This window comes from Aquarana catesbeiana, linkage group LG04 (genome assembly GCF_042186555.1).
Source record: "Aquarana catesbeiana isolate 2022-GZ linkage group LG04, ASM4218655v1, whole genome shotgun sequence".
Lineage (NCBI taxonomy): Eukaryota > Metazoa > Chordata > Amphibia > Anura > Ranidae > Aquarana > Aquarana catesbeiana.
This window is the reverse complement of record NC_133327.1, coordinates 409,889,792-409,908,409: the sequence shown is the minus strand read 5'-3', so window position 1 is coordinate 409,908,409 and position 18,618 is coordinate 409,889,792. Positions and strand designations below refer to the sequence as shown.

Below are 18,618 nucleotides of genomic sequence, written 5' to 3'. Positions count from 1 at the left end.
CAGGAGGCATCTGTGTATTTTTGGTGTAGCTCTTTGTTGATCAACAATCTCCCCTCCCTTGTCCAGCTCCAGACAGGACTCCTGCCTGCAAATGGGACTCCACTGCTGTGTCACAGGCTTGGGTTTGCACAAGCAAGCATCAGCAGCATATGTGATGGCACATCCATGACGCAGAGAGCCAAACGTTCCCGCATTCCTGCTTCCCCCTGAAACAATGGCAAAGCTTCAAGACTCCCTTCGGCCAGCTCTGACTGCTGCCCTGTACTAGTAGGGAAACTGGAGTCTGGTGTGAGTCTGGCTAGATGGACCCTTGTATCTCCACCCCCACTCCATTAGCCATGCAGTACAGCTCACTGCAATCATGCTGCTGCCCCCATCTGCTCCAACACCTAATGTCTATCTGTCAAAGCAGGCAGGAGGAACCACTGCTTTAGAGCTCTGGAGGATCGAAGACTGCAGCTAAAGAGGTACAGATTATGTGGGATGATTTGCTTCATTATGGTTTATCACCTGAGGCTAGTCAGAAACCGTGGGGTTATGTAAAGGTTTATTACCACTTTAAGGAGAACCAGTCAACTGGGCATCTGTATTAATCCGAATCTCCAATCTTGATTTGTTATAATAGTGCAGTTTTGCCTCTCTGGTATTACTTGTTTTTATTTTTACTTGTATTCTTTCCTATTAGAGCAGATGTATTGGGCTATATAAGGGTCGGTTCACACATATGTGAATTGGATGCGTTTTGAACTACATCCGATTCTCATGACATGTGAACCAAACCAGCTTTCTATGGAGTTGGTTCACATATATGCGGTGCATCCGCAGTGCGAATTTATAGAGTCCGGTACGATTTCTGAGCACAGTGCAGTGGCCCCACCCCCTTGTGATGTCATAAACCCAGCATGCACCAGTCAATGTCACAAAGAGGCGTGTCCACCTGGTGACCTTGTCGGGTGGTTTTGCCCCATAGTTATTTAAAAACTGTCAGATGGCAAAGCTAGTGACAGGTACAGAGCTTTTTTTTTTTTTTTTGGGGAGGGTTGCGACGGTGTTCATTGCAATTGATGCTGGATCTACACTGGGGGACATTGTGTTTTTTTTTTTTTTAAATTAAGGAATTTTCAAAAACTGTCTGTTTTTATTTTTTTTTGACACTTTTTTGGTGAATGAGTAGGGGTATCGCATACACATTCACAGCCCCCCACCCACAGACTCCCACTGCCAAGATTGTGGGAAAGAGACCCAAGGTGCTGCGCGGGGGGGGGACCCTACCCAAGGTGCTGTGGGGGCTGGCCCTAACCTAAAGCAAAGAACCCCCCGTGTTTAGGGCATGTGGCCTGTTATGGTTTGGGGGGGGGGGGGGGGTTGTTGCTCGCTCATTCTCCCCCTTTCCTGTCCAGCCAAGCTGCATGCTCCGATAAGGGTCTGGTATGGATTTTGGGGTCGACTTTTTTTTTTTTTTTTTTTTTAGTTTGGCCTGGGCTTCCCCTTTTAGAATCCATACCAGGCATAAAAAACCTGGTATGGATTTGGGGGAACCCCACGCTGTTTCTTTTTCTCAAATTTTATTGACCACGATTCTTTTACATTCAGCTGTTGAGTCATCGGTTGTTAATGGTTGCAGCGGCCGGCTTCCCGGCCCACTCCTTAACAACCAGCTATTGATAGGGACGCTGGTGGCCACCCGCTCCTAAAATTTGCATCTGAATCGTATTTAAATGAACAGCTACTTTGGAAATTCGCAGTGAATACGGACCTGAAATTTGCACCACACATGTGTGAACCTAGCCTGAACTCCAGAAAATCAGCTACTTTGTAAAACTGCAGGCCTACCAAAAAGACAATGTTAATTGACCGTTTTAGAGGCATTTGGCGTCGGAAACTTCGGCGTCTGAACTCATTTTTTGCCTTCAAAGAAAAGCTTCTAAATGCAACTGCCTAAAAACGACATTAAACAAACCTGTGTACATGTACACATAACATAACATTGGGTGAGTTCAGGGGCAGCTAAAAAAAGCATCCAACTGCCTCTGAACGTCCGTTTACCAGCTGGTAAACGGACGTTTAGGAGCAGTTGGGCGTTTTTTTTTTCAGCTGCCCCTGAACTCTCCTCTATTATTTTATCAATACATGTACACAGGGTCGTTTATAGTCATTTCTAGGCAGTTGAGTTTAGAAGTATTTTTTGGAACGCAAAAAAAAAAAAAAAAATGCTTTCAGGAATAATGCTCAGAGGCATTTGAAACGTCAAATGCCTGTAACAGCTTGTAAACGCAGTAACTCACTTTTAGCCGTGTTTCGTTTAAAGGTGTTTTTCATTTTTGGCTTTTTAAAACGCCTCTTAACGCTAAACGCGGCATGTAAACATGGCAAAACTGACGTTTTAAACATTGGTTACTACCTGTCAAGTTAAATCGTTCAGGAGAGGTTGTAAAAACGTTGTTCATGTTACATGAAGCCTAAAACTGTAATTTCAACAGCATCTACAGTTTAAGGGGCAGCCCAGCCAGTTATACGCCCAGTGAGTTGCAGTCACTTGGGGCTGATTCACAAAACTGGAGTACAAATATGGGGCTCTTGTTAGTAGCAACAACTCAAGTTTTACTCTTTATTTTATAGAAAAATAAATGAAAATCCAGATTGGTTGCTATGGGTAATTCTTTTTTGCTTTTTGTTTTGTTTTTTTGTTTTTTTTTTTTGTTTTTCTTCTTTTATGAATTAACTCCTTTTGTGGTATTAAATTGGAATCAATTGTGTTAAATTGTACAGCTGTCCAGTCCCATGATTAATGATTTTGCTTGTAAATTGGGCTTTTTGATGTTACTACTAAACTGATTCCATCAAGACGGATGCCTTCATAAATGTGTGCTTTTTGTGTGTGGTGTGTTTTGGTGTGCATTAGAAAAAAGATTGTACTTTCAGTAAAACACATTTTTCAACGGGATGAATGCCATGTAAAACACACTGCTCTGTGTGAAAAACACGTGTCTGAATGTACTTTTAGGTTTAGCATTATTAATTTATATTTTTTTATTGTGCAATTGCATTTTTTTCACATGCCATAGCAGACTTTATTGGGGTTGTACCCATTAGTCAGTGCTGATTACCACTCCTTTTTATGTTTGAAATGAGAGGGTTCATATACAAATGCACTTCTGCATCTAGTTTTTGTGGCTCAAGTCTCCTGTCTGTTCTCCTACTGACAATGGTGGGGGTTAGCAGTACACCGCAAAGACTACTTCAAATGAGCCAGAGTGCAGAGTTAAACAGTCACTGGTAATTTTAGCAGTGCAAATATGTTTTGCTTTTAGAAATGTTGTTGTTCTTATAATGTCTGCTCTAAATATTTTTTTCCAATCTATTTTGTTAGGATTCCGAAGCTGTGGATATCATGCTAGGTGTTTGTGCAAATGGATTGCTTATTTACAAGGACAGACTTAGAATTAATCGTTTTGCGTGGCCCAAGATTCTTAAGATTTCCTACAAACGCTACAATTTTTTCATTAAAGTGAGACCTGGTGAGGTAAGCAACACGGATATTTAATATGTACCACGGTTATAGTATTTGTAAGTATATGTTGTACACTTTCCATTGTGGTTTATATTATCTAATAACAAGGTAAAATATGTCTGTAATGTTAAAAAGAAGTAGGGGAGGGTAGGTGCTGCCCATTTTCCCCTGTTGCAGAAGCAGGGGTAGAGGGGATGCATGGTTTTGGTTAAGGTGTCACTTACACCTAATCTAAGATTACGGCAGAAGTTAAAGCTTCAGGCAGGCCATACAGGGGTCAAAATCTTATCAAATAATTTTTGTTCGTATTTCACACCATTAGTGGGCTGCAGCAACAGCCGATTTTTGTGCGGCAATCAAATTTGAGTAATAGGACATGTTGGAAATTTTTTGAAAAACAACCTATTTTCTAATCAAATGATTGGAGAATCGCGAATGTGCAAGAAAAGAAAATTCCCAGAAAGAAAAGAAGATTCCCAGCCACAAATTCTTTTCTGTAGCAACATGAGGTGAAATTGAAGGCTTGGTTGGCCGAATTTCGAAATTAATGGAGTACCCCTCCAACGGCCAATATTTACACAACAAAATACATTTAAAAAGTCTACATATCTTTTTTCCATCAATTTAAAAACATTTCGCTTTAAAAAGCATATGCAATTTGTAGTAGGACACCAACTCTACCACTTGTCTTCCCAATAAACAAGCAGAGCAATTATAACATGCAAGTCCTCAGAGATCATTAAATGTGGGTTGACGCATTTCATGAGATGACTCACTTCATCAGGACCTCAGATCTTATTATATAGATCTAGTTGGTCACTGAAACCATATTAAAACATTTTTTACACATACATTGGGTAAAATAAGTCATAAAAGACCTATAACCTCACATTTAATAACAATGAAAATAAACCAATCCCTGAAGAGAGAGAGGAAGGGGAAAAAAAATAAACCTATATACCTTCCTCAAATTCACTCAAATATGCACCTTTGGTTGGCCACAAGTGGAAGAGTCTATTTAAACACGTTACGCTGGCCTGTGGGAAGACCACCAACAAGGGAGATATCATGGACTAAGAAAAAAATGACAAAAGAGATACATTTGAACTACGGGGGTGAAAAGAAAACCATTGCCGCTAATAAAACAAATTTCATTGGGGACATTTAAACTATTCCCTTATCAAACCCAAGTCTTTAGGCATATACAGGTGCATCTCAAAAAATTTAAATATCATCAAAAAAGGTTAGTTATTTCAGTAATTCAATTCAAAAAGATGTGTTACACACAGAGTGATAGATTTCAAGAATTTCTTTCTTTTAAATTTTAAAGATTATGGCTTACAGCTAGTGAAAACCCAAAATTCGGTATCTCAGAAAATTTGAATATTACATAACACCAATAAAAAAAAAAAAAACAAAATTTTTTTTAATACAGATACATTTTTTGAGATGCACCTGTACAGTGGATATAAAAAGTTTACACATCCCTATTAAAATGTCAGATTTCTGTGATGTTAAAAAATAAGACAAAGCTAAATCATGTCAGAACTTTTTTCATCTTTAATGTGACCTATAAAGCATACAACTCAATTAAAAAAACAAACTGAAATCTTTTATGGAGGGGGGGGACTCAATTAATGTGGTTTCGTAAGTGTGCAACACCTTCTTATAACTGTGATCAGAATTAATCACATTACAGTACACACCTGCTATCATTTAAAGTTCCTCTGATTAGCCCCAAATAAAGTTAAGCTGTTCTAGTAGGTCTTTTCTGACATTTTCTTAGTTGCATCCTACAGCAAAAGACATGGTCCGCAGAGAGCTTCCAAAGCATCAAAGGGATCTTATTGTTAAAAGGTATCAGTCAGGAGAACGGTACTAAAGAATTTAGGCATTAGATATACCATTGAACACAGTGAAGAAAGTCATCAAGTGGAGAAAATATGGCACATCAGTGACATTACCAAAAACTGGACGTCCCTCCAAAGGTGCTGAAAAGACGAGAAGAAAACTGGTCAGGGAGGCTGCCAAGGCCTACAGCAACATTAAAGGAGCTGCAGGAATATCTGGCAGGTACTGGCTGTGTGGTACATGTGACAGCAATCTCTCGTATTCTTCATATGTCTGAGCTATGTGGTAGAGTGGCAAGACGGAAGCCTTTTCTTACGAAGAAAAACATCGAAGCCCAGCTAAATTTTGCAAAAACGCACCCGAAGTCTCCCAAAAGTATGTGGGAAAATGTGTTATGGTCTAATGAAACCAAGGATAAACTTTTTGGCCATAATTCCAAAAGATATGTTTGGTGCAAAAACACTGCACGTCACCAAAAGAACACCATACCCACTGTGAAGCATGGTGGTGGCAGCATCATGCTTTTGGGCTGTTTTTCTTTAGCTGGACAGGGGCCTTAGTCAAGGTAGAAGGAATTATGAACAGTTCCAAATGCCAGTCAATATTGGCACGAAACCTCCAGGCTTCTGTTTGAAAGCTGAACATGACGAGGAACTTCATCTTTCAGCACGACAACGCCCCAAAGTATATGTCTCAATCAAAGGAAGGGCTTCACAAGAAGAAGATTAAAGTTTTGGAATGGCCCAGTCAGAGCCCAGACCTTAATCCGATTGAAAATCTGTGTGGTGATTTGAAGAGGGCTGTGCACAGGAGATGCCCTCGCAATCTGACAGATTTGCAGTGTTTTTGCAAAGAAGAGTGAGAAATATTGCCAAGTCAAGATGTACCATGCTGATAGACTCATATCCAAAAAGACTGAGTTCTGTAAAAAAAATCAAAAGGTGCTTCAGCAAAGAATTAGTTTAACCACTTAAGCCCTGGAAGGATTTTCCCCCTTAATGACCAGGCCATTTTTTGCGATACGGCAGTACACCACTTTAACTGACTATTGCGTGGTCGTTCTATGCTGTACCCAAACAAAATTGACCTTTTTTAACCCACAAATAGAGCTTTCTTTTGGTGGTATTTGATCACCTACGGTTTTTATTTTTTGTGCTATAAACAAAAAAAGACTGACAATTTTGAAAAAACAATTTTTATTTTACTTTCTGCTATAAAACATATCCTAAAAAATATATAAAAAAACAAATTTATTCATTAGTTTAGGCCAATATATATTCTTCTACATATTTTTGGTAAAAATAAATTATCGCGTCTATAAACTACGGGATAGATTTAGGGACTTTTATATTATTTTATTTTTTTTATTTTTACTGGTTATGGTGGCAATCTGTGTGTTTGTTTTTTTTTTTTTGCAGGATTGCGGCGGACAAACCTGACCCCAAATGACACTTTTTAGGGACCAGTGACATTATTACATTGATCAGTGCTATAAAAATGCACGGGTCAATGTAAAAATTACACTGGCAGGGAAGTGGTTAACACTTGTGGGAGATCAAGGGATTAACTGTGTTCCTTCCTCGTTGTGTTATAACTGTAGGAGGGAGGGCTACCAGGAACATGACAGAAATCACTGTTCCCGATCATGCAGAAAAGGAAAATGCCTTATTTACATAGGCAGTTCCCCACTCTGCCTGTGTACAAGGCGATCGCGGGCTGCCGGCGGACACACGCTCCCGCACCCGCTATCCTGCTTGTACGGACTGATGTACCGGGACGTCAGTTTGCGCAGGAGAGCCGGCCTGCCGCAGTATATCTGCGTGAGCAGGTCTGCAAGTGGTTAAGTGTGTGCACACTTATGCAACCATATTATTTTATTTTTACTTCCCTCCACCTAAAGGATTTCAGTTTGTTCAACTGAGTTGTATAGTTTATAGGTCACATTAAAGGTGGAAAAAGTTCTGGAATGATTTATCTTTGTCATTTTTTTTTTTCATCACAGAAACCTGACATTTTAACAGGGATGTGTAGACATTTTATATCCACTGTATATATAACATGATGGCTGCCTCCACAGAGACATGCAGAGGGGAATTTATCTTTCTTTTTCAAAGTTTAACTAAACGAGCTGAAGATGGAAGCTGATTGGTTGCCATGCACAGCTGCTCCGGATTCTGTCTGCTCCAGTTTTGTTCAAATCTCCTCACAGTGCAGACAAGACAGTGTTGACCAGTCCTTTTTCTTCTGCTTGCCTATTTGGTCACAGCTTCAAGGTTCTCTTTAATACCTTTTTACCAAAGTGATAACTCCAGCTGCCAGGGTGCCATTTAAAGACCTGTATGTTTGAAGGAGGTTTGTGTCATTTTTGTCAGAAAATGAATAGCATATGGAGTCCTCTCTGCTAATTGGCCTGTACAGAAACTTTTTAATGATAGTTTTTTTTTTTTTTTTTTTGTTTGTTTTTTAGTTGGAACAGTTTGAGAGCACAATCGGATTTAAACTGCCAAACCATCGAGCAGCCAAAAGGCTGTGGAAAGTGTGTGTTGAGCACCATACATTTTACAGGTATGATTAAACTTCAGTACTTTTATATATACACTTTGTCGACATCAACTGTTTTTATTGCTATCTTCACAGCATCAACATTTACATTGTGTAGGTTTAAGTTGTATAAAAAGTAGTTTTGCGTGCATCACACTTTTATAAAAAAAAAAATCTTCACACCTGAAAAATGAATCGATCAGATCCTTAAATGTTTTTTACATAGAGCTCATTCACATGTACATGGATGCAGAGAGCTGTACACCGTGAAAACCTGGGCCTGGGAGTGACAGGTGTTTGCATACTACCTGCCTGTATGAATGACAGGCTGTGACTGTATGCTGGTAAACACAGATGCAAGCGTATACATGCATACAGGCACAAATGTACTCCCCTGGAAACTGTCTGGGCACAGATATTCATTTCTCACTGTATGGCTCTCTGCACTCATGTGAATGAAACCCTGAAGTGCACTTCGACTTTAGCAGTAATATTTGAGAAACACCCACTATATGTCTAGTGTCCCCATTCATACCTAAAAAATGTTTCCCTGTGTTTGTTTTTTTTTTCTTATCTTTTTGCAGTTGTTGGTTTAAAGCAGGTTCATATATAGGACTGCAAACTGTTCTGAACAATTTCAAAGTGCAGTTACAGGGACAAAGTTAGGGACAAGTTGAGGGAACGTGCAATAACATACAATGTGAAAACTCAAGCCTTGGGATCTTTAACCATTTGTTAGGACAGACTGTATTTAATTCTAGTTTGACATTGATAATCAGCCTGTACAGTACAGACAGGATTAATTATGATAAATGTACCTCACCAGCCCCCACTCTAACATTATATAGCAGGGTAAAGCAGAGAAGGATTTTTAAACAAGTATAAAGGTAAGCAGTATTTTATAGAGACTAGTTATGATATGTGAATGGAAACATAACAAATGTAAGGTAGGTTTTTTTTTCCCAATTTGCCCAAAAAAGTGGAAATACACTTTAATAATATTAATCTAAGTAACTTGTACTTGCCATATACAGTGGCGAAAATAATTATTTTAACCCCTGCAGATTTTGTAAGTTTGCCTACTTACAAAGAAATGAAGGGTCTATAATTGTTATCATAGGTGTATTTTAAATGAGAGACAGAATATTAACCACAAATCCAGAAAAAAACACATGATACAAATGTTATAAATTGCGTTGCAGTTCAGTGAGTAAATTAAGTATTTGATCCCCTACCAACCAACAATAATTCTGGCTCCCACAGACTGTCAATTTATGAAGGTGCTCCTAACGACACCTGTCCACAGAATCTTTCTTCCATTCAAACCACACCATTATGGGCAAGACTAAAGAGCTGTTAAAGGACATCAGCGACAAGATTGCCAATGAACATCTAAATAATTCGGAGAAGAATTGGGAGAAAGTGCTGTGGTCAGATTAGAGCAAAATGTAGCTCTTTGACATTAACGTGACTCGCCGTGTTTAGAGGAAGAAAAATGGAGTTTATGACCCTAAGAACACCATCCCTACAATCAAGCACGGAGGTGGAAACATTATGCTTTTGGGCCTTTTTCTCTGCTAAAAGTACAGGCCAATATTGTCACATCGAGGGGCCAATGGACGGGGCCATGTATTGTAAAATCTTGGATGAGAACCTTCTTCCCTCAGCCAGAGCACTGAAGATGGGTTCTGGATAGCATGACAATGAACCGAAACATACCGCCAAGGTAACAAAGGAGTGGCTCAAAAAGAAGCACATTAAGGACATGGAGTGGCCTAGCGAGTCTCCAGCCCTTAATCCTATAGCAAATTTAAGAAGGGAGCTGAAACTTCAAGTTGCCAAGCGCAGCCAAAAAACCTTAAGGATTTAGAGAAGATCTGTAAAGAAGAGTGGACCAAAATCCCTTCTAAGATGTGTGCAAACCTGGTAACCAACTACAAGAAATATCTTACCTCTGTGCTCGCCAATAAAGGTTTCTCCACTAAGTCATGTTTTGCTTGAGGATCAAATCCTTATTTTACCCACTGAACTGCAACTCAATTTATAACATTTGTATCATGTGTGTTTTCTGGATTTTTGGTTGATATTCTGTCTCTATCATTTAAAATACACCTATGGTAAAAAATTATAGACCCTTCATTTCTTTGTAAGTGGGCAAACTTACAAAATCTGCAAGGGATAAAATCATTATTTTCCCCAAAGTACATAAAAGTGTAAGTTTTTCATACACACATAATTTCAGAGAGAATTACTTTTACAAACCTTTACAAAATTATAGGTTTGATTAATAAATGATTTTCATTTAAAAGGAATAATCGTTCCAGGTAGATAAATCCAATGACATTTACCTAAATTAATCTTTCATTGTTTGTCAAACCAGTTAGCTTGAGTGAAAGATCATTTTTAACATTTATTTACCATTATGTTTGTGGCTAATTTTATGGCTATCCCAAAACTAAGTATACATCTTAAATTAACTTGTAAACACAACCCTCAGGACCCTTTCACATATGCAGAACATTTGTCTGTTTTTCATCCATTCATTGATGGATGAAAAACGTTCATCAATGCAACTCTATGGATCACAGAAGTGCAGTTCGTTCTGCACTCCTGTGACCCGTTTTCAGCAGACAGCAGGCTTAAACCCACTGTCGGTTGACGTCGCAGAGCTGGTTCAGGCTCGGGAAGGATCATGATCATATGATCGGGATCCGCCCACATGCTTGGATCGGCACCTGGTAAAAACACTCTAAAGTCAAAAAACGCTGATGAACGCTCAAAAACGCAGCTCACCAGCATTTTTTGATCCATTGAAAAAAATAAATAAAAAAATAAACATGCTAAAAAATGCTAACGCGGAAAAACGCTGTTGCAAAAACATTGAGAAACTCACTGCAAAGCTACTTTTTTATAACGTTATTTTACGTTTTTATAACGTTATTTTAACGTCCAGTGTGCATGGGGCCTTAAAGTCGCCCAGTATTTTGGCTGTACTAAGTCCAGTGCTTTGACATTGTACAGTGAAGCTAAAACCTATAGCTAGCATTGTCAGTATACATATCACATCTCAGAAAAATATACCCCAAGTTGGCTGCAGGTGTATTACTGGTGTGAATGTACAACCCCAATTCCAAAAAAGTTGGGATGCTGTATACAATCTACATAAAAGCATAATGCAAGGATTTGCAAATCTCATAAACCCATATTTTATTTACAGTATCAAATGTTACAGGGCATTTTCATCCCCTTCCTGCCCAGGCCAATTTTCAGCTTTTAGAGCTGTAACATTTTGAATGACAATTGCGTGGTCACGCGATGTTGTACCCAAATTAAATGTTGATAATTTTTCCCCCAGAAATAGAGCTTTCTTTTGGTGCTATTTGATCACCTCTGCGTTTCTTTTTTTCTTTTTTTTTTTTTTTTTTTTGCGCCATAAGTAAAAAAGACCGACCGTTTTTGGGGAAAAAAAAAAAAATATATATATATATATATATATATATATATATATATATATAATTTTTTTTTTTTTTTTTTTCCCCCAAAAACGGTCGGTCTTTTTTACTTATGGCGCGAAAAAAACGAAACGCAGAGGTGATCAAATAGCACCAAAAGAAAGCTCTATTTCTGGGGGAAAAATTATATATATATATATATATATATATATATATATATTTTTTTTTTTTTTTCCCAAAAAAAATGGCGCAAGAAAAAACGAATAAATATCCCAATTTAAAAAACAAAAAAAAACAAATTTCTTCTTCAGTTTAGGCCAATATGTATTCTACATATTTTTGGTAAAAAAAAATTGCAATAAGCGTATATTGATTGGATTGTGCAAAAGTTATAGTGCCTACAAAATAGATTATTGATTTATTTTATTTTTATTATAATTTTTTTTTACTAGTAATGCGATTTTTTATCGGGACACGTCGGACACTTTTTGACACTATTTTGGGACCATTGACAATTATACAGCGATCAGTGCTATAAATATGCACTGATTACTGTGTAAATGTCAGTGGCAGGAAAGGGGTTAACACTAGGGGGCGATCAAGGGGTTAAATGTGTTACCCAGGTAGTGATTCTACCTGGGGGGGGGGGGGATACCAGGAACACAAGATCTGTTTCCTCTCCCCTGACAGGACGTGGATCTGTGTGTTTACTGCTCTGTGACGGATATCGCGGCCGCCGGCCATGCACATCAGCTCCTAAGTGACGAGGCGGCGCACGCACGCACCCCCTAAAATGCCGGGAAGCCGAGGGCCTCATACGACGGCCCGCCCGGAGGGACACAGTGTTCCTGCGGCCGTCATATTACAATGGCCGGGATGGGAAGTGGTTGAACTGAGAAAATGTACAATTAAAAAAAAAAAAAAAAAGGTAAACGGCAGCAACACTTTCCAAAAAAGTCAGGACAGGGCCATGTTTACCATGGTGTAGTGACCCCTCTTCTTTTACCAACACTCTGTAAATGTCTGGGAACTAAGGGGACCAGTTGCTGGAGTTTTGTGAAAGGAATGTTGTCTCATTCTTGCCTGATCTAGGATTGTAACTGCTCAACAGTCTTGAGGAGTCTCTGTCATTTTTTTGTGTTTCAAGAAGCACCAAATATTTCCAATTGGTAAAAGGTCTGAACTGCAGGCAGGCCAGTTAAGCACCCAGACCCTCCTGCTACGAGCCATGCTGTTGTCTTAGATACAGTATGCAGTTTAGCATTGTCCTGCTGAAAAAGCCGTTGTCAGGTTGGGAACATATGCTGCTCTAAAACCTGGATATATCTTTCAGAATTGATGGTGCCTTGATGTGGAAGCTGCCCATTCTATAAACACTAATGCACTCCCATACCATCAGACATGCAGAGATGCTTTTGAACTGAGCACTGATAAGCTGGAAGGTTCCTCTCCTTTTTAACCACTTCCCACCCGGCCTATAGCAGAATGAAGGCCGGGCGGTGGTTTAGCTTTCCTGACTGGACGTCATATGACGTCTTTCAGGATAACCGCCGGCGCGCGCCCGTGGGGGCTCGCAGCGTGGTGATCGGTGGTGCCGCCTGTCAGTCTGACACACGTAGCACCGATCTCGATAAAGAGGCTCTGACGGAGGCTCTTTACCATGTGATCAGCTGTGTCCAATCACAGCTGTGCACAGTGTAAACAGGAAGAGCCATTTATCGGCTTTTCCTCCCTCGCGGTCAGCGGCTCTCCTGATGGGGGGGGGGCCTGCGAGGATGCCACACTGGACCACCAGAGATGCTGCCAGGACCACCAGCACACATGGATGACCAGGTATGGCCCCCAGGGATGCCACACAGTGCCCTAAAATATGCCAATCCATGCCCAGAAATGGTGCTCGTCAGTGCCTACTACAAATGCCTGCCAGATGTCTCCTCATCAGTGATGCCCATCCATGCCACCCATAAGTACCCATTAGTGCCCATCAATGCCTATCAGTGAAGGAGAAAACGTACTTATTTACAAAATTTTATAACAGAAACAAAGAAAAACTTTTTGTTTTTCTAAATTTTGTCTTTTTTTATTTGTTGCTCAAAAAATAAAACCCCCAGCAGTGATCAAATACCACCAAAATCAAGCTCTATTTGTGGGAACAAAATAATAAACAATTTTGGGTAGAGTGTAGCATGACCGCACAATTGTCATTCAAAGTGTGACAGCTTTGAAAGCTAAAAATTGGCCTGGGCAGGAAGGGGTGAAAGTGCCTGGTATTGAAGTGGTTAATCTGGATAACGCGGCACCCCATGGTTGCCTAAAAGAATGACAAAAAAATGTTTAACCACTTTTCGACTGTAGGATGTCCGTGGACATTCTTAGGTTGAAATGTTATATGGGAATGATGCCTGCAGCTACAGGTATCATTCCGTTTTTTTTTTTTTTGTTTTTTTTTCAGCCAGCGATTTCTCCTTTTTGCAAAAGCCATCCTAGTGGCTGATTAGGCGCTGGATTGCTTACACAGGCAGCGGGAAGGGACACCTCTCTGGGCTCTCCTGTGTGATTGTAGAGCTCGGGCTCCGATCTGGTGCTTTCGTCGGGTTACCACAGAGCCAGCCATGGACCAGATGATCCCAGATATCTCTATGCTCCTGGGAGCCAGGAAGCAACGTCATGACGTCATTTTTTTTTCTTCTTGTTTTCATGCTTTCCAGGCTTGAGGGGAGTATTAGGGTCTTACAGACCCCAGATTTCTCCATAAAAAGGACCTGTAATGCCTTATTTCTATCACAAGGGATGTTTACATTTCTTGTGATGGGAATAAAAGTGATTATTAAAAGAAAAATTACAGTATAAAAAAAATAAAAATTGAAAGTGCCCCGTCCCCTTTTGCTCATGCGCAGAAGCGAACGCATACGTAGGTCACACCCGCATGTGTAAACTGTGTTTGCACCACACATGTGAGGTATCGTCGTTAATGTTATAGTAAGAGCAAAAATTCTAGCACTAGACTTCCTCTGTACCTCTTAACTGATAAACTGTAAAAAAAAAAAAATTGAAGTGTCACCTACGTAGATTTTTAAGTACCGTAGTTTGGTTATTCGATGGGCATCCACAATTTTAAAGCATGACATGTTTGGTATCTATTTACTTGGCATAATATCATCTTTTATGCTCTAACAAAAATTGGGTTATATATTGTGTTTTTTTTGCATTAAGATTCATTACAGTGTGTTTTTTTCCAAAAAGATTGCATTTGAAAAATTGCTGCACAAATACCTTTTATGACATAAACAATTGCAACAGCCACAATTTTATTCTCCAGGGCCTCTGCTTAAAAAAAATATGTATTCAGTAGGGACGGAAAGTATTCAGACCCCCTTAAATTTTTCACATTGTTATATTGCAGCCAATTGCTAAAATCATTTAAGTTCATTTTTTTCCTCATTAATGTACACACAGCACCCCATATTGACAGAAAAACACAGAATTGTTGACATTTTTGCAGATTTATTAAAAATGGAAAAACTGAAATATCACATGGTCCTAAGTATTCAGACCCTTTGCTCAGTATTTAGTAGAAGCACCCTTTTGATCTAATACAGCCATGAGCCTTTTTGGGAAAGATGCAACAAGTTTTTCACACCTGGATTTGGGGATCCTCTGCCATTCCTCCTTGCAGATCCTCTCCAGTTCTGTCAGGTTGGATGGTAAACATTGGTGGACAGCCATTTTAGGTCTCTCCAGAGATGCTCAATTGGGTTTAAGTCAGGGCTCTGGCTGGGCCATTCAAGAACAGTCACGGTGTTGTTGTGAAACCACTCCTTTGTTATTTTAGCTGTGTGCTTAGGGTCATTATCTTGTTGGAAGGTAAACCTTCGGCCCAGTTTGAGGTCCTGAGCATTCTGGAGAAGGTTTTCCTCCAAGATATCCCTGTACTTGGCCGCATTCATCTTTCCCTCGATTGCAACCAGTCGTCCTGTCCCTGCAGCTGAAAAACACCCCCACAGCATGATGCTGCCACCACCATGCTTCACTGTTGGGACTGTATTGGACAGGTGATGAACAGTGCCTAGGTTTTTTTCACACATACCGCTTAGAATTAAGGCCAAAAAGTTCTATCTTGGTCTCATCAGACCAGAGAATCTTATTTCTCACCATCTTTGAGTCCTTCAGGTGCTTTTTAGCAAACTCCATGCGGGCTTTCATGTGTCTTGCACTGAGGAGAGGCTTCTGTCGGGCCACTCTGCCATAAAGCCCTGACTGGTGGAGGGCTGCAGTGATGGTTGACTTTCTACAACTTTCCCCCATCTCCCGACTGCATCTCTGGAGCTCAGCCACAGTGATCTTTTGGTTCTTCTTTACCTCTCTCACCAAGGCTCTTCTCCCCCGATAGCTCAGTTTGGCCGGATGGCCAGCTCTAGGAAGTGTTCTGGTCATCTCAAACGTCTTCCATTTAAGGATTATGGAGGCCACTGTGCTCTTAGGAACCCTAAGTGCAGCAGAAATTTTTTTGTAACCTTGGCCTGATCTGTGCCTTGCCACAATTCTGTCTCTGAGCTCTTCAGGCAGTTCATTTTGACCTCATGATTCTCATTTACTCTGACATGCACTGTAAGTTGTAATGTCTTGTATAGACAGGTGTGTGGCTTTCCTAATCAAGTCCAATTAGTATAATCAAACACAGCTTGACTCAAATGAAGGTGTAGAACCATCTCAAGGATGATCAGAAGAAATGGACAGCACCTGAGTTAAATATGAGTGTCACAGCAAAGGGTCTGAATACTTAGGACCATGTGATATTTCAGTTTTTCTTTTTTAATAAATCTGTAAAAATGTCAACAATTATGTGTTTTTCTGTCAATATGGGGTGCTGTGTTTACATTAATGAGGAAAAAAATTAACTTAAATTATTTTAGCAAATGGCTGCAATATAACAAAGAGTGAAAAATTTAAGGGGGTCTGAATACTTTCCGTCCCCACTGTATATACACTCACCGGCCACTTTATTAGGTACACCTTGCTAGTACCAGGTTGGACCCCTTTTTTCCTTCAGAACTGCCTTAATTCTTTGTGGCATTGATTCAACAAGGTGTTGGAAACTTTCCTCAGATTTTGGTCCACATTGACATGATAGCATCACGCAGTTGCTGCAGATTTGTCGGCTGCACGTCCATGATGCGAATCTCCCATTCCACCACATCCCAAAGGTGCTCTTTAGAATTGAGATCTGGTGACTGTGAAGGCCATTGGAGTACAGTGAACTCATTGTCATTTTGAAGACATGGTGCATTATCCTGCTGGAAGTAGTATACACTGCTCCTAAAGCGCCCCTGCCCATTGAAATGAATGGGCAGCGCTGCCGAACCGCCAGCCATTTCAACCCTTTTTCGGCTGCTAGCGGGGGTTAAAAGCGCCCGATAGCCTCCAAAAACCTCTTCAAAAGCTACGGTAAAGTGCTGCTAAAAATAGCAGCGCTTTACCGCCAATGCCCCAGTGTGAAAGCAGCCTAAAAGAACTATATGTTACAATGTTTCTCTTTATCTAGCTTGAGCGATGTTGTGAAAAACTTGGCAGGCTGCCTGTTTTTTTTTTTTTGTTTTTTGTTTTTTTTGACAGCTGTCAGCTTGAGCAGAGACCTCTCTGCACTGAATGGAGGAAATGCTTTTTTAAGATCGCGAGGGGGAGGTTGATTATTTAACGATTACTTGTGCAGCTCTACTTGGTTGTAACGTGTGGTAATTTGAGTTACTGCTGCCTTTCTATCAGCTCAAACCGGTCTACCCAATCTCCTCTGACGTCAACAAGGCATTTTCGTTGACACAACCTCCGCTCACTGGATATTTTCTCTTTTTCGGACCATTCTCTGTAAACCCTAGAGATGATTGTGTGTGAAATGTTTGGAGGTTTTGAGTAATTCATAGCAAAAAAATTGAAGATTTTTACATGTAGGAGAAAAATTCCAGAATTGGCCAAGTAGGGAAATAATTAAACATTTGATAGGTTTACCATTTCTGTTGTGAATAAAATATGGGTTTATGAGATTTACATATCATCGCATTCTGTGTTTATGTCGATTTTACACAGCTTCTCAACTTTTTTGGAATTGAGGTTGTAGATACAGTCCTGTGTAGATTTGCGGCATTTTAATGGTGTGGGTTTTTTCTGTTTTTTTTTTTCTATTATTATTAGGAGAGAATAGCATTACTGTTTTTTAATATTGCATTTTTTGTGGTGCCAACCTGGATCATATTATTTTTCAACATGTGTATATGTATGTATGTGTGTGTGTGTATATGTGTGTGTGTGTATATATATATATATATATATATATATATATATATATATTACACATACACAGTATATACGCTGCTATATCCACTATGAATAAAAGTTTGACTTGTCCGGTTGACAATGCGCAAATGCTTAGGGATCCATATGATAAAAAATTGGAATTCCTGTTAACATTTTCTCCCTGGCAGGTTCAGTGGTTCAACCTGCAGTGGCGGCAGTTGGGGTATGTCAATCCATGAGAGACCATTTTAATCTTCCTTTCCACGGTGAAAAGCTGTTTGGGAAGGATTAGGACAAATGTATCCAAAAAATATCAAGTGGGAAAAATACCCTTTTGCCAGTTAAGAAAAAGAGTAAACGTCCCTCATTTAAACTGGCTCTTTCTCCAGTGCCAGGGGCATCAGCCTCCAGGCAGTCGCGACGGCCTTCCCCGTCAGGTTCAAGAGGTAAAGCCCAGGGTCAATCCCAGGGACAAAAGAAGTCCTGGGGGAGGAAACCCCCAAGATAGAACGCTTAAGCTTATTTATGAAGGGGCGCCCCCGCTCGCTCGAGTAGGGGGGGGGAAACTTCTGCAGTTCTCAAAGGTCTGGGAGGAAGAATTTCGGGACAGATGGGTGGTCTCTACAATAGCTCTAGGTTACAAACTAGAGTTCCGAGAATTCCTGTCTTCTCGTTTCCTCTGGTCAAATGTCCCCAAAGATCCAGAGAAAAAGAAGTCTCTCTTTCTAGCGTTAGACCGACTTTTGTCGCAAAAAGTGATCATGGTGGTTCCCGTGGAAAAGCAGGGGTTAGGGTTTATTCAAACCTTTTCACGGTACCAAAACCAAATGGGGATGTCAGACCCATTCTAGATCTCAAAGATCTAAACCGGTTCCTGAAGATTCGCTCTTTTCGCATGGAATCAATCCGATCAGTAGTCTCCATCCTACAAGGGGGAGAGCTTCTGGCATCAATCGACATTAAGGATGCATACCT

At 40.0% G+C, this 18,618-nt stretch overlaps 1 protein-coding gene across 19 annotated transcripts in view; it reads left to right on the top strand.

Annotated features, from left to right (window-relative positions):
* EPB41L2 (erythrocyte membrane protein band 4.1 like 2) overlaps nt 1-18,618 on the top strand; it is a 365,575-nt gene that overhangs the window by 266,251 nt on the left and 80,706 nt on the right. For all 19 annotated transcript variants that reach the window (XM_073627268.1, XM_073627272.1, XM_073627278.1 and 16 more), the window contains 2 exons: nt 3,371-3,523; nt 7,830-7,927. In XM_073627268.1, coding sequence (XP_073483369.1) covers nt 3,371-3,523; nt 7,830-7,927 — 251 coding nt within the window. The remainder of the gene's footprint in view (nt 1-3,370; nt 3,524-7,829; nt 7,928-18,618) is intronic.